Source organism: Trypanosoma melophagium (genome assembly GCF_022059095.1).
Source record: "Trypanosoma melophagium isolate St. Kilda chromosome Unknown ctg14segment1, whole genome shotgun sequence".
NCBI lineage: Eukaryota > Euglenozoa > Kinetoplastea > Trypanosomatida > Trypanosomatidae > Trypanosoma > Trypanosoma melophagium.
The window spans coordinates 255,337-270,410 of NW_027125142.1; the positions used below are offsets into that span (position 1 = coordinate 255,337).

Below are 15,074 nucleotides of genomic sequence, written 5' to 3' on the forward strand. Positions count from 1 at the left end.
AGGCGGCTGCTACCATCCCTTGTAATATTATTATTTTTGTTTTTTTTTTTATTTTTTTCTTCTCGCTCTGTAGAATTATTTTAATTTATTTTAACATATTTTTTCTTGTTCCTTTTATTTATTTATTTATTTTGTTTTTCTCTCTCATTTCTTCTTTATAAACATTAATTAACCATGTACAGGTTCATCTCCCTTCTCCCTCTTTCTCTCCACTGATTGATATGATTCGACAATATGTTTCATTACACTGGCATCGGAAAGTCCCACTATGGCATTGCACAACCAGAGTGATAGTGCGACAGTTAACGTGCTCTACATTCCTATATTCCCCACATACAACAACAACAATAAAAAAAACTTCATTTGATGGAAAGGGTGAGGCGTTAGAGGCATCCATAGCGCGTATGCGTAATATAGGTGTGGTGGCGCACATTGATGCTGGCAAGACCACCACCACAGAGCGTATGCTTTTCTACGCCGGTGTTGTTAAGCGAGTGGGGGATGTGGATAGTGGAACTACCACGACAGACTTCATGAAGGAGGAGATGGATCGCGGTATTACGATTCAGTCCGCCGCCGTATCTCTACAGTGGCAGGGACACGCCATTCACCTCATCGACACACCAGGGCACGTGGACTTTACGGTGGAGGTGGAGCGGGCTATGCGGGTGGTGGATGGGGTGGTGGCCCTCTTCGATGCCTCCGCCGGGGTTCAGGCACAGAGCCATACGGTATTGCGGCAAAGCAAAAAGTTTGGTACACCCGTTATTGGATTTTTAAATAAAATGGATAAATATAACGCCAATTTTCAAATGTCTGTGGCGTCTATTCGAACAAAGTTAGAGGTGGAGCCGCTACTACTACAAATTCCCCTCACCTCAGAGGATGGAGGCTTTGAAGGGGTGGTGGATGTGGTGGAGATGCGAACATATCGATTTAACGGTAAACACGGAGCAGAAATGGAAGTAAAGGATTTACGTGTAGCGAAAAGCGAACCCGATCACATTGTAAAGGCCGCACTCATTGCACGACATGCTCTCTTTTCTACATTAACAACACTTGATGATGCTTTATCGGATGCGGTTATTACTGCACTTGATCAAGCAGACGGGGATGAGGAAAAGGCAGAGAGTATTATCCCGTGTGATGTACTACGTGCAGCTATTCGTCGACAAACATTAAGGCAAGACGTTGAAAGACCTCTTATGCCAGTACTTTGCGGGGCCTCTAGACGAGATCAAGGAGTACAACCATTATTAGATGCTATTGCATACTATTTGCCATCTCCTGTAGATCGACTACTTACAGGTTATACACGTGATAAGGAAGTTGTACCACTTCCACCAGCTTCAGCTCTTCATAATGTTCCATTCTTGGCATTGGCGTTTAAAGTAACACATGCTATAGGTCCTAAAGGTCAACGTCAACCTTTAGTATTTTTTCGAATATATAGTGGAAAGTTAACTCCAAAAATGACACTTATAAATAATACCAATAATCGTCATGAAAATATTGAAAAATTATATGTTATGCATGCCAATCATCAAGTGGAGGTTCCACAACTTATAGCAGGAGAAATTGGAGCTGCTTTTATGCAGCATACAACAACAGGTGCTACTCTTTTTCATTCTCCCAAGCATGTACATTTTAATGCAAAAGATGCTTCAAAAGAAGTTTTTACACTTGAAGGTATTGATGCCCCACTACCTGTTATTTCCTTTTCTATTGAAGCTGCTACAAAACAACAGATTCCTTTTCTAGAAAATGCATTACAGGAATTGAGTTTTGAAGATCCAAGTTTATGCGTCCACAAGAATGATTTTGGACAAATGGTAATCAGTGGAATGGGAGAACTCCATCTTGAAATTGTCATGTCACGATTAGAACATGAATATCAGCTAAAGTGTCGTTTATTACGTGCTATTATAGAGTATCGTGAAATTATTAGAGAAACTGTGGAATTATCCCAAAAAGTAGGATCCTATAATGAACTCCCTTATATAGAGTGTTCACTTGTCCTACGACCACTACTAGAGGCGGATGACTCATGTACACCGCGTCAAAATTGCAGTTTTATCATCGATTCCGATTTCGCCTCACAGTTTCTTTCTAATTCCACATCATCATCATCATCACATCAACAACACGGTGATCGCCGTCGATGTGTAGAGGATTATCACCGTAATGCTAAAGAGGAACTGCGACTCCTTACAGAAGTATTTAGCAAGGCCGTTGCCGAATGTTCTCATCTTGGACCCCTCGCTGGTCTTCCTCTACACGGTGTACAATTTATATTGACAGGACTTCGAAAACTCAGTAGTACGCAATTAACAGAACGACCACTCGCACAAGCAGCCCGTTCACTTGTGTTGGAGTTATTACGTTCTGTTCCCAAATCGCACCTAGCTGCACTGGAGCCGATGATGGAGGTGGAAGTTCACTTGACAGAGCCGACCTATATTGGGGCACTTGTAAGCTCGTTAAATGAGCGAAAGGCTATTACAGTGGATATTCAAGAAGATGGAAGGTCCGTAAAGGCAATTGTTCCTATGCGGAATATTGTTCGATACACAATGGAACTTAGGAAAACAGTTAAAGGTCATGCTAACCTTTATACACATTTGCATCATTATCGTGTAATTGAAGATAAGGTTGTTCTCTCTAGAATCATGAAGAATTTAGGCATCTATGAAGATCACTGAGTACCACCGTAATAATTTGTATCTCTCTCTCTTTCTTTTTTTTTTTTTTGAGTGAGAGGGAAAAAAAGGTGTGGGAGGGGGAGATGGAGTTGACAATCTGTAGATGCATTGGAACACATATTACTTTAATACTTATTAAAATGGTACACATTGTGTATTATTAATCAATTCCCAGTTAATATTTTTTTTTTGTTTTTGTTCATTAACTACTTTCTTTTTCTTTCTCTATCTCTCTATCTGTTCTTTTTTTTTTAAATCCTTGTTTCCATAAATAGAATACAATATGAATAAAAAAAGCAATTAAAAAACAAAGAGAAAGCGAAGGATGACGATGCAAAAGCGTTTTGTTCATAAACTTCCACATACAGTCAAAGTGATTGAAAATGAATGGATACCATTGAGTGATGGCACCCGTCTCTCATGCCGCCTATGGCTCCCATCAGATAATATACCACGTCCTGCTATATTAGAATATATTCCATATCGCAAACGAGATGGAACGAGGACTCGTGATGAGCCTATGCATGGTTACTTTGCAGGTCATGGATATGCTTGTGTTCGTGTAGATATGCGTGGAAGTGGTGAATCGGATGGTCTCTTACAGGATGAATACCTTCTTCAAGAGCAAGATGATGCTATTGAAGTTATTGAATGGATAAAGAGTCAAGTATGGTGTAATGGTCGAGTTGGTATGATGGGAAAATCTTGGGGAGGATTTAATTCACTTCAAGTGGCGGTGCGTCGTCCAGTAGGACTGGATGCTATTATAACAGTTTGTTTTGCAGATAATCGTTTTACAAGTGATATTCACTGGAAAGGTGGTTGTCTCCTTAATGATAATTTTTGGTGGGGTTCCATCATGTTGGCCTATCAATCACGTCCGGTAGATCCTTTTATTGTCGGAGAGTGCTGGAAAGATATGTGGCTTCATCGTTTGGAAAATATGCCCTTAAATATTGCAGATTGGACAGAACATCAAACATATGATAAATACTGGATGCATGGATCTGTTTGTGAGAATTATGATTCTATTAATATTCCTGTAATGGCAGTAAGTGGATGGGCAGATTCGTATACGAACTGTGTTTTTACATTACTTTCACATATAAATTGTCCAGTGAAAGGTATTGTAGGACCTTGGGCACATATTTATCCACAAGATGGGATTCCACAACCGGCTATTGGTTTCTTACAGGAATCTCTTAACTGGTGGGATAAATGGTTAAAAAATAAAACAAATGATGATGATGATGGGAAATCTGAAAAATCGTTACAAGTTTGGATTGAACATTATATGCCACCTAATGTTCATCACCCTGTAAGTGAGGGTCATTGGGTCTCTTTACCTCCATCCATTCATTCTCAGTGTAAGGTGCAGACAATGTTAATTGATCATGGCCGGTTATTAGATACCAATGATGATACTGTAAATAGAGAATCTAGGTATGTTTTACTTAAAACACCTTTAAATCATGGTTTACTTTCAGGTGAATGGATGGGAGCTGGCGTTTCGGGTGAAAGCCCTGCTGATCAACGCATAGATGATGGTCTTGCTATGGTGTTTGATGGTCCTGTACTAAAACAGGATGTAGAAATATTAGGAAGCCCTACATTTACAGTAAAACTCACTTGTGATAAATCTAAAGCAATGTTATTTGCTCAACTAAGTGATGTCGCACCAAATGGTGAGGTTCGACGTATTTCATTTGGTACAAAGAACCTGGTACTCTCTATGGATAATAAAGAAATCATATACTTAGAGGAAGGGAAAGAAGTATTGACATCTGTTAAACTAGATTACTGTGGTTATCGTTTTCCTAAAGGACACCGAATACGCCTTTCTCTGGCAAACAGTTTTTGGCCAATGTTCTGGGTTTCTCCTGAGATCAATACACTAAGATTGGACCTTGACTCGGCGAGATTATCTATACCGGTACTTGTTAATGCCAATATCACATCCGGCCCCAATCCACAGCCGGAAACAGCCGCTCCCACACCAATTACTTTACTAAAACAAGGCTTTGTAAACCGCAGCATATCGTACGATATCACAACAGATGAGTGGACGTGTATTACAGATGGTGTGGGTGGTGTGTTTGGCGAGGGTGTATACCGTTTTGATGAAATTGATACCACAGTAGAGCACAACTTAAGACGGGAATTGCGGCTTTCTAATAAGGATCCACTTTCCGCATATTACAGTATTACACAGAAAATGAAAATGGGACGTCCTGGATGGGTGGCAGATATTGATATTAACACCCGGCAGACATGTGATGCGGATTATCTTCATATACATGCAGAGATTAAAGCAAGGATGAATAATGAACTTGTTTTTGAAAAGAATTGGTATCGTCGTGTTTATCGAGATTCTTTTTAAGTTACAAAAAGAAAAAAAAAACAAGAATGAAAGCGGAGGAAGAAAAAGAAAGAATGATAAATGGAATAAAAATTGAAAGCGTATGGGTTAAGTTGAAACAAGTAGAAAAAAAAGAAAATGGCTGTAGTAAAATAGTTATGCACAATTTGTGTAAATAAGATTGATTCTCCCTTCCTATGCGTTGCTTCTGCGGTTTATTTTTTTTCTTCAATAATGAAAACTGCGTATCGTTTTTGAAGGTAAATCATAAAAAGGAAAAAGGAATTTCTTTTGAACGTTTTTATTTTTATTTTTCTCTCGCTTGTGATAAGGTAATGGGGATGGAGCTTTTGCTGTTTGGTTCATCTCTACTCTGTTCTTGTTTTTTTTTCCTTTTATGCTCCCAAAAAATAAAAAAAAATATACATGGGGGGCTTTAAGAATCTTTTTCTTTTTCAATTTCTCTCTTTTTGGAGGAATGAAAGGGTAATTTCCCTTCTCTTAATTTGAGTTTATCGTAAACTGGACTCAACAGGGATATATATATATATATATATATATATATATATATATATATATATATATATATATATATATATGGTATTCTTCTTCTTTTTCTTCTATTACATGAGGTTTCTTTCTTTTCTTTTCTCCATTTGCTTTTGTCTTCTTTAAATCTTTCTTCTCTCTGCAGAAAAAAAAGCACACATACACACAAACCCGCACCAAAGAAAAAAAAAAAGGAGACTGAAGCAAGATTCTTTTTTTCTTTCTTGTAAAACAACTACAGGCACACAAAAAAAGGACCTCTGTTGACAAAAAAAAAAAACAAAAAAAACAATAAAAAATAAAATCGTTCCTTTTTTTTTTTACAGAGAACAGGAATTAAAAAAGTAGAAAAGTAAAAAAAAATAATAAAACGATACTAAAGAGAGCAAATCACACAATGGACGACTCCTTCCATCATGGTACGCATGATGACACTTGCAGTAGTCTCCTCACAAAGCTATCCACTATGGTGGATGCAAACGGCACACCGTGTCTCACGATGGATCCACATGACCACAGCAGTAATGGACACGGTGGACATGAACATCATGGGGGTTGCAATGCCACTCACGGTGCATATTCTGTTCCTTTGCATGTTGCCGCTATATTTATTCTTTTGGCCGCATCCTTTTTGGGGACTATTATGCCACTTGCTGGAAAGTATGTGCCTGCCCTTCGTATGAACATGTTTGCTGTTGTACTTGCAAAGTGTGTCTCTACAGGTGTGGTTATGGCTGTTTCTTTACTCACCATGTTAAATCACAGTTTACACAGCTTTCAAGAGAATTGTGTACCAACAGCACTTAAAAGCAGTACATATGATGCATACGCATTATTGTTTGCCATGATTGCAGCCATGTTAATGCATATGATCGATATTTTAATGGATATATTACTTGAAAAATGGGCAACTGAAAGTGAAAGCAGGGGAACCGCTTCTGAAGTTGTGGATGCAAATGGGAGTGATATAAAAAACAAACAAAGAACATCTGCATGTAATATGGAAGGTTGTTGTACTGATCCTACATCCATGTGTGAGCTTAGAGGATGTTGTCAGGGAACTGGCGTTGGTACTGTAACTCGATTGACTGGGGCACGTCGTGTGGCTGCTGCAGTTCTGATGGAATTCGGTTTAACACTACATAGTGTATTCCTGGGTATCTCGGTGGGAATTACAGATGACTCAAGTACAAAGACATTACTTGTGGCACTATCTTTCCATCAACTGTTTGAAGGACTTGCACTTGGTTCAAGACTTGCAGAGGCATCCATGCACTCCGGTGTGGAGTTATTACTAACTCTCGTCTTTTCATTTTCCGTCCCTGTTGGCACGGCGATTGGTCTTATTACTATCCAGGGATCTACTGTGTCGGTTACTGGACCCGTCTTTGTGGTACTGCAGGCTATTGTGAATGCCATTGGTGGGGGTATATTACTTTACTTGGGATTTGGACTCTTGTTGAATGATTTCCCAGCAGATCTGCGTAGACATGCGGGTTTAAAGACAGCACATCGTGGATGGAAGTGTTTGGCGATGTTTGTCGCACTGTGGGCAGGAGCCGCCATTATGGCAGTACTTGCAAACTGGCACTAGTAATATATATATATATATATATATGTTTGTGTGATTTACATCTAGTGCTGCTGTTCCTTAATGTTGTTGTTCTCCTTTTTTTTCTTTCTTTTTTCTCTCTTTTGTTTTATTTTTTCTGGGTGTGTGGTGTGTGGGAACCCATTACGAATCGGTTGTTGATATTTTTAATAAGATGAGAAATATGATAAATGCAACTGCAACGATACTTTGAGTGGTTTTCAACATATTTTTGTAAGCGGTATACATATTTTGTGAGATTTTCTCTGTTAAGCACATTGCATTTGTGGGATGTAACTGTATGTATGACACATATAATCGCAACTGGAAAAGAAAAAAAAAGACAATGAAAAACATAGTGCCGTTGATAGAATAATCTAAAAAAAAAAACCGATCGAGCAGAGTTTAATGAGCTAAAAAAGAACAAGAAAAAAGAGGGAAAAAGGAGGTGGAATACACGTAAAAGAGGAAATAACACAGAAGCGATAAAAAAAAAAGAACAATAGGGGCTATTTGTTAGTATGAGGTGTTTGTAGATGTAGTTATATATTATTATTATTATTATTATTATTATTATTATTATTATTATTATTATTATTATTATTATTATTATTATTATTATTATTATTATTACGATTGATATTATCATTATTTTGGGTTTCTATGTGTGAAGGTGCCAGTTAAAGGAAAGGTTGCGAAGGCATCTCGCAGGTAAAGTGAGTAGAGCGTAGTCTGGTAGTACGAGAAGAACTCACTTGCTATTCCCCTCGTTTCTGGACTTCGTTGAATGGCAAATAAGGAAATAAACCGTACATAGAAGTATCAATAAAGATTTTTCCAAATAGTTTTCCTTAATATTTAATAAATCGTTTGCCCTCATTGGGTATAAACTAATAAAAGGGGAGAGAAGACGAAAAGAAAAATGATAAAAGAAAAATAGCAAACTATATGGACTTAACTATTATATTTTTATTTTTACAACTGGTATTAATATCTTTAGTAAACAGTGTTTTTCTTTTTCTCATTTTTTATTTATTTTTTATTAAATCTGAAATAATAAAACAAACAAACACACACACGAAAAGAAAAAGAAAGGGCTTTGGCGAATTGCGTTTTATTATCATATTATTTTTTTTTTACTTTTATATTTCGTACGGGCGACGATATTTCAATATGACGAACATCACTGAAACATGCAATGCACTTTCCTCGCAGTACACCGCACTCTTTGAGGAAATAAATAAAGAGAAATGTTCACGTACACCGCCGTACAGTACTGGAGGTAGTCTACATTCTTGTGCCGTCGCTGGAGGAGACTACACTGTGTCACTACACATTGTGGCTATTTTTGTTATTTTGATTGCCTCCATTATTGGAACAGTACTTCCACTTCTTGGGAAGTATGTACCGGCACTTCGCATGCATCCTTTTGCTATTATACTTGGTAAGTGTCTATCTTCTGGTGTCGTTATGTCTGTTGCTATGGTTCATATGCTTAGCCACGGTATGCTTGGATTCCTGAAGGATTGCGTGCCATCTGTGCTAAAAGAGACATTTGATGCCTATTCACTTCTGCTTGCCATGGTTTCTGCAATGCTTATGCATATGCTGGATATTCAGACGGACTCTATACTCGAGGGATGGGTAAAGCGGGATATTGACAGGACTTTACCGACGGAGTATGAACACAGTGATCCCGCCGTGGAAGAGGGAGGAACACGACTGCCGGGAACTGTCACTACTGATAGTACTAATGGGACTGATACTACTAATACTACTACTACTACTACTACTACTACTACTACTAATAATAATAATAATAATAATAGTAATAATAATAATAATAATAATAATAATAATAATAATAATAATAATAATAATAATAATAATAATAATAATAACGGAGCGGTTGCTGCGGCTGGTGGCCACAACCACGGTGGATTGGCTACAGCACGTCTTGACAGTGTCCGGCGTATCGCATCTGCCATATTCATGGAATTCGGCCTAGCGCTGCACAGTGTTTTTCTCGGCGTCTCAGTTGGCATCGCTAATGACGTGGAAACACGCGCCCTACTTGTGGCGTTATCATTTCATCAAATCTTTGAAGGCCTCGCACTCGGCGCACGACTGGCGGATGCCACGATGCAAGTTTCCATGGAAGTACTGCTGGTTCTCATCTACGCCCTTTCTGTACCAGTTGGCACAGTGATTGGTGTGGTGGTAGTGAATGGGACGAGTATATCCATGACGGGGTCTACCTTTATGACACTGCAGGCGGTGACGGACTCTATTTGCGGTGGAATTCTGCTCTATTTGGGCTTTACGTTACTTCTCAATGACTTTCCTGAGGACTTGCGTGCCTTTGCCGGGCCAACGGCGACATATCGTGTGTGGAAGCTTTGTGCCATGTATATTGCACTCTCGCTTGGCGCAGGCATTATGACAATACTGGGAAAGTGGGCGTAGAGAAAAAAATAAAGAAAAACGGAACAGTGATGTATAGGAAGCAAGAAAAGAAGAGGGAGATCAATTAAGGTAAGAGAAGGGGAAGAAGTGAAGTGTGAAAAAGAGGAAAAGTAAAAAAAAAAAGATAGGGGAAAGGAGATAATATCGAATTGGAACGAATTTAAAAATCAACTGGAATATGGGTTGTAAAGAAGTGAAACAGAGAGAACGACAGAGGGAGTGAGAATGGAAAAGAATGCAAAAATTATGTTGTTGGCGTGCAAAAGGCAAGCGAGGATACCATGCAAATCGCCAGAAGGGTTTTTTTTTTTTCATCACACTATGCTAATGCTCAGTCTTGAAACGGGAAACACGATTATATACAGAACAGAATATATATTGTGTGTGCGTTTATGAGGGTGGGTATAATAATGTGGATAAGAGTACTATATTAAAAAAGGATGTTTTTCTTGGGCTGTTCTCTTACTGCTATACCTTATTCTTCTTTCTTGTTATCTCGGGGCGTTTATAATTTTCTTTGGAGTTGCCATTATAGGGTAGGGAATTATACGCTGATAAACGAATTAACGTAAACTACATGTGTCATCATCCTATTTATCCCCTGTTTTTTTCTTTTAATTTTATTGTTATTATGGGTCTCACTGCTATACTGTAAATAGCAAACAGTAATAGGGGTAAAAAAGAGAAAAACGCTGAAAAAAACAACAATATATATATAAGAAAAGATGGGAACGCTTGAATATGGGTATAAGCACCGAAAACAAAACAAAAAAAAGTGCGTATTAAAATACGTATAAAAAATGGAAAATAAACACAAAAAATCAGTTTGCACCGAGTGCAAAAGAGAAAAAAGCAATAAAACGATTTCTATCTTTTTTTGCAAATAAAAGGAAAGAAATGTTGAAGGTATAACGAAATATCTTCCAGCCTCTTAAAGCACATTCGTTTATTTTCCCAAATTCAATCTCATTCTCAACGAGAATGAGAAAATTAAATAATAAAAAGGGTCACGTCAAACTAAAAGAAAGAAGTAAAGAAACAACTACTTTTTATCAACGGTTCATTTTACTTGTTAATATATACCATTCTGGGAAAGCACAAAAAAAAAAAAAACACAACGGTAATAATACACGTCTCTAAAGAATTATATCTACACACAAGCCAACTCAGTAGTTGACACCATGAAAAATCAAAGTCAGTCACAAAAGCTATTCAAACAACTATTCCACAAGTCAACTATAATTTTCCCTGCAATTAGGGCAATTCTGACAGATACAAAGAACAAAATAATAATAATAATAATAATAATAATAATAATAGTAATGATAATAATAATAGTAATGATAATAATAGTAATAATAGTAATAATGATAATCCTTTGGACCCCAGAATTAATATATATATGGAGTCTCACTATTACAACCTGAAAAATAAATGCCCCAATATACAAGAATAAGAACAGTTTCAGTGTTAAAATCATATTTGGGCAAATACTTTCTTTTCACTTTCTCGGTGATTCGCAACTAATTGCGTTCAACAATAAGGGAATTTCATCCATATACAAAATGTTAACATAAACCAAACCTTTACTACTAAAAAAAACTTCGCCACCCACGTTTCCTCTATTGGTTTTTGTTTTCCTTCCTATTTGCTGTGGTAGTCTTTGTGGGATTCTAGTACGTTAGACAGACCTGCCTCAAGGGCTCACACCAAACACTCGAAAGGTAAAGATTCTTGACCGACCAAATGAACAACACTGAAGATTGCAGTGCGCTCCTTTCACAGCATGCCTCACTGGAGTCAAAACTGACCGCGCAACAGTGTGATGTGCCCGACTCGCATGACCACGGACACGAGCACGGACACGAGCACGGACACAGCCACGGTGGGTGCGGTGGCGCCGATGGTCCGTACTCTGTCGGGTTGCACGTGGCGGCAATCTTCATTGTGCTGGTTGTGTCGTTTCTTGGGACGTTCATCCCGCTTGCGGGGAAGTACGTGCCAGTGCTGAAGATACACCCGTTCGTGTTTGTCCTTGGTAAGTGTGCGGCGACAGGTGTCGTGTTGGCTGTGGCGATGATCCACATGATCAACCACGCTGCGCATGCATTTCAGGAGGCGTGTGTGCCGGTGTCGTTCCAGGAGTCGTACGATGCGTACGCGTTTTTGTTTGCGATGATTGCGGCTGTACTGATGCACGCGTTGGAGATGCAGCTGGACCTGATGTTTGCCGGCGGCAGCGCCCGGCCCCACCAGTGGAGCCTGTTGAAAAGCAGAACATCACTGGAAGTGAGGAACGTGTGTCTGTTTGTGCTGACGAAGGGGTTGCGGCGGGCACCACAGTCATGGTGTTCTCCTCGTTGCGGAGGGTGGAGCGCGGCGTATCGCCTCAGCCCTGTTCATGGAGTTCGGTGTGACGCTGCACAGCGTGTTCATTGGGCTGACAGTGGGCATCACGAGCAACGGGGACATCAAGGCGCTGCTTGTGGCGCTCTCGTTCCACCAGCTGTTCGAGGGACTTGCACTGGGCTCACGACTGGCGGATGCGCCGCTGCGCACCTGGCTGGAGCTGTTGCTGGCGCTAATCTTCTCCGTGTCTGCGCCCTTGGGCACCGCGATTGGCGTGGGCGCGGTCGTTGGGTCGAAGGTCTCGGTAACGGGGACGACGTTTGTGTTGCTCCAGGCGATATTCGATGCAGTATGCGGTGGTATTCTTCTGTACCTGGCGTTTGTGCTCATGCTGAACGATTTCCCGGCGGACCTGCGGAAGCACGCTGGTGCGGATTCGGCGTACCGCGGTCTGAAACGGTTTGTGATGTTCTTGGCGCTGTGGGCAGGGGCTGGAGTGATGGCGGGGATCGGGAAGTGGCTGTAGGCGATGCGAGAAACTGCATTCCGTTCCATCGCTGTGCGTAGGAGTTGTGCTTCTCGTGTGTGTTGAACCTGTGGTGGTTTTTGCTTGAGAGCCAGTGCTTTTGTATGCGTGTTTTTTTTTTTTCGAACCTTTTTATTGAAACTGTGTGAATGTAGTGGATGCAAAGTGCGTGCTGGTCCCATTGCTTGTGTGTATGTGTATTGGAGAAGAGGGGAGTTGGGGATATGTGTGCTGGGCGGTTCCAGTGATGCCGAGCTAGGCACCCGATAGAGCTGGGTGATGGCCGCAGCTTGTACGCCGCCCTCCCTCTCCCTTTCTCTCTGTCTCTGTTTCTCTCTTCCTGCAGGGGCAGCAGCACGTCTGGGAAAAAATGTGGGCAATAGCGCCATGGGTGTGGGTGGGCAAAACCAAAGGCGCTTCTCCGGTGTGAGGGGTAAAGAAGCGGGGATGCCATGGTGCGTGTTGCATACTGGGTCTTCTTTCCGTAACTTTTACTAGGAATTAGGGAGTTTAACCTTGGTCACAATCTGTCTGATGCCTTGGTGGTGTGTTGCTCTGACCTGCGAGGTCACCATTGTCGCTGTTGGGAGCTTCTCCACGCTTGTTCTTTCCTTTCTTCTCTTTCCTCTATTGGTTTTTGTTTTCCTTCCTATTTGCTGTGGTAGTCTTTGTGGGATTCTAGTACGTTAGACAGACCTGCCTCAAGGGCTCACACCAAACACTCGAAAGGTAAAGATTCTTGACCGACCAAATGAACAACACTGAAGATTGCAGTGCGCTCCTTTCACAGCATGCCTCACTGGAGTCAAAACTGACCGCGCAACAGTGTGATGTGCCCGACTCGCATGACCACGGACACGAGCACGGACACAGCCACGGTGGGTGCGGTGGCGCCGATGGTCCGTACTCTGTCGGGTTGCACGTGGCGGCAATCTTCATTGTGCTGGTTGTGTCGTTTCTTGGGACGTTCATCCCGCTTGCGGGGAAGTACGTGCCAGTGCTGAAGATACACCCGTTCGTGTTTGTCCTTGGTAAGTGTGCGGCGACAGGTGTCGTGTTGGCTGTGGCGATGATCCACATGATCAACCACGCTGCGCATGCATTTCAGGAGGCGTGTGTGCCGGTGTCGTTCCAGGAGTCGTACGATGCGTACGCGTTTTTGTTTGCGATGATTGCGGCTGTACTGATGCACGCGTTGGAGATGCAGCTGGACCTGATGTTTGCCGGCGGCAGCGCCCCGGCCCCACCAGTGGAGCCTGTTGAAAAGCAGAACATCACTGGAAGTGAGGAACGTGTGTCTGTTTGTGCTGACGAAGGGGGTTGCGGCGGGCACCACAGTCATGGTGTTCTCCTCGTTGCGGAGGGTGGAGCGCGGCGTATCGCCTCAGCCCTGTTCATGGAGTTCGGTGTGACGCTGCACAGCGTGTTCATTGGGCTGACAGTGGGCATCACGAGCAACGGGGACATCAAGGCGCTGCTTGTGGCGCTCTCGTTCCACCAGCTGTTCGAGGGACTTGCACTGGGCTCACGACTGGCGGATGCGCCGCTGCGCACCTGGCTGGAGCTGTTGCTGGCGCTAATCTTCTCCGTGTCTGCGCCCTTGGGCACCGCGATTGGCGTGGGCGCGGTCGTTGGGTCGAAGGTCTCGGTAACGGGGACGACGTTTGTGTTGCTCCAGGCGATATTCGATGCAGTATGCGGTGGTATTCTTCTGTACCTGGCGTTTGTGCTCATGCTGAACGATTTCCCGGCGGACCTGCGGAAGCACGCTGGTGCGGATTCGGCGTACCGCGGTCTGAAACGGTTTGTGATGTTCTTGGCGCTGTGGGCAGGGGCTGGAGTGATGGCGGGGATCGGGAAGTGGCTGTAGGCGATGCGAGAAACTGCATTCCGTTCCATCGCTGTGCGTAGGAGTTGTGCTTCTCGTGTGTGTTGAACCTGTGGTGGTTTTTGCTTGAGAGCCAGTGCTTTTGTATGCGTGTTTTTTTTTTTTCGAACCTTTTTTATTGAAACTGTGTGAATGTAGTGGATGCAAAGTGCGTGCTGGTCCCATTGCTTGTGTGTATGTGTATTGGAGAAGAGGGGAGTTGGGGATATGTGTGCTGGGCGGTTCCAGTGATGCCGAGCTAGGCACCCGATAGAGCTGGGTGATGGCCGCAGCTTGTACGCCGCCCTCCCTCTCCCTTTCTCTCTGTCTCTGTTTCTCTCTTCCTGCAGGGGCAGCAGCACGTCTGGGCAAAAATGTGGGCAATAGCGCCATGGGTGTGGGTGGGCAAAACCAAAGGCGCTTCTCCGGTGTGAGGGGTAAAGAAGCGGGGATGCCATGGTGCGTGTTGCATACTGGGTCTTCTTTCCGTAACTTTTACTAGGAATTAGGGAGTTTAACCTTGGTCACAATCTGTCTGATGCCTTGGTGGTGTGTTGCTCTGACCTGCGAGGTCACCATTGTCGCTGTTGGGAGCTTCTCCACGCTTGTTCTTTCCTTTCTTCTCTTTCCTCTATTGGTTTTTGTTTTCCTTCCTATTTGCTGTG

General features: G+C 42.1%; 7 protein-coding genes across 8 annotated transcripts; 6 read left to right on the forward strand and 1 right to left on the reverse strand.

The window, feature by feature from the left end:
- Positions 1-221: 221 nt before the first annotated feature.
- On the forward strand, positions 222-2,702 carry LSM04_003010 (Transcription factor; the record flags this gene model as incomplete). The annotated part of the gene is made up of 1 exon (XM_067335010.1): positions 222-2,702. One exon carries the CDS (start codon positions 222-224, stop codon positions 2,700-2,702), a length of 2,481 nt encoding a protein of 826 aa, XP_067193882.1.
- A 325-nt stretch (positions 2,703-3,027) lies between these two features.
- Positions 3,028-5,082, forward strand: LSM04_005001 (Xaa-Pro dipeptidyl-peptidase-like domain; the record flags this gene model as incomplete). The annotated part of the gene is made up of 1 exon (XM_067335011.1): positions 3,028-5,082. The coding sequence occupies one exon, from the start codon at positions 3,028-3,030 to the stop codon at positions 5,080-5,082; it is 2,055 nt and encodes a 684-aa protein (XP_067193910.1).
- A 925-nt stretch (positions 5,083-6,007) lies between these two features.
- LSM04_001952 (Zinc/iron permease) lies at positions 6,008-7,204 on the forward strand (the record flags this gene model as incomplete). The annotated part of the gene is made up of 1 exon (XM_067335012.1): positions 6,008-7,204. One exon carries the CDS (start codon positions 6,008-6,010, stop codon positions 7,202-7,204), a length of 1,197 nt encoding a protein of 398 aa, XP_067193860.1.
- A 1,170-nt stretch (positions 7,205-8,374) lies between these two features.
- On the forward strand, positions 8,375-9,667 carry LSM04_009156 (Zinc/iron permease; the record flags this gene model as incomplete). The annotated part of the gene is made up of 1 exon (XM_067335013.1): positions 8,375-9,667. One exon carries the CDS (start codon positions 8,375-8,377, stop codon positions 9,665-9,667), a length of 1,293 nt encoding a protein of 430 aa, XP_067194000.1.
- Positions 9,668-11,413: 1,746 nt separating this feature from the next.
- LSM04_009398 lies at positions 11,414-12,542 on the forward strand (the record flags this gene model as incomplete). Of its 2 annotated transcripts, none has more annotated exons than XM_067335015.1 (2): positions 11,414-12,394; positions 12,438-12,542. In XM_067335015.1, 2 exons carry the CDS (start codon positions 11,414-11,416, stop codon positions 12,540-12,542), a joined length of 1,086 nt encoding a protein of 361 aa, XP_067194008.1. The 2 variants fall into 2 exon arrangements, with proteins under 2 accessions (XP_067194008.1, XP_067194009.1); XM_067335016.1 differs by having other exon boundaries at positions 11,414-11,892; positions 12,011-12,542.
- A 751-nt stretch (positions 12,543-13,293) lies between these two features.
- LSM04_001118 (Zinc/iron permease) lies at positions 13,294-14,412 on the forward strand (the record flags this gene model as incomplete). Its single annotated transcript, XM_067335018.1, has 1 exon — positions 13,294-14,412. One exon carries the CDS (start codon positions 13,294-13,296, stop codon positions 14,410-14,412), a length of 1,119 nt encoding a protein of 372 aa, XP_067193840.1.
- On the reverse strand, positions 13,348-13,641 carry LSM04_006235 (uncharacterized protein; the record flags this gene model as incomplete). Its single annotated transcript, XM_067335017.1, has 1 exon — positions 13,348-13,641. One exon carries the CDS (start codon positions 13,639-13,641, stop codon positions 13,348-13,350), a length of 294 nt encoding a protein of 97 aa, XP_067193942.1.
- Positions 14,413-15,074: the final 662 nt, after the last annotated feature.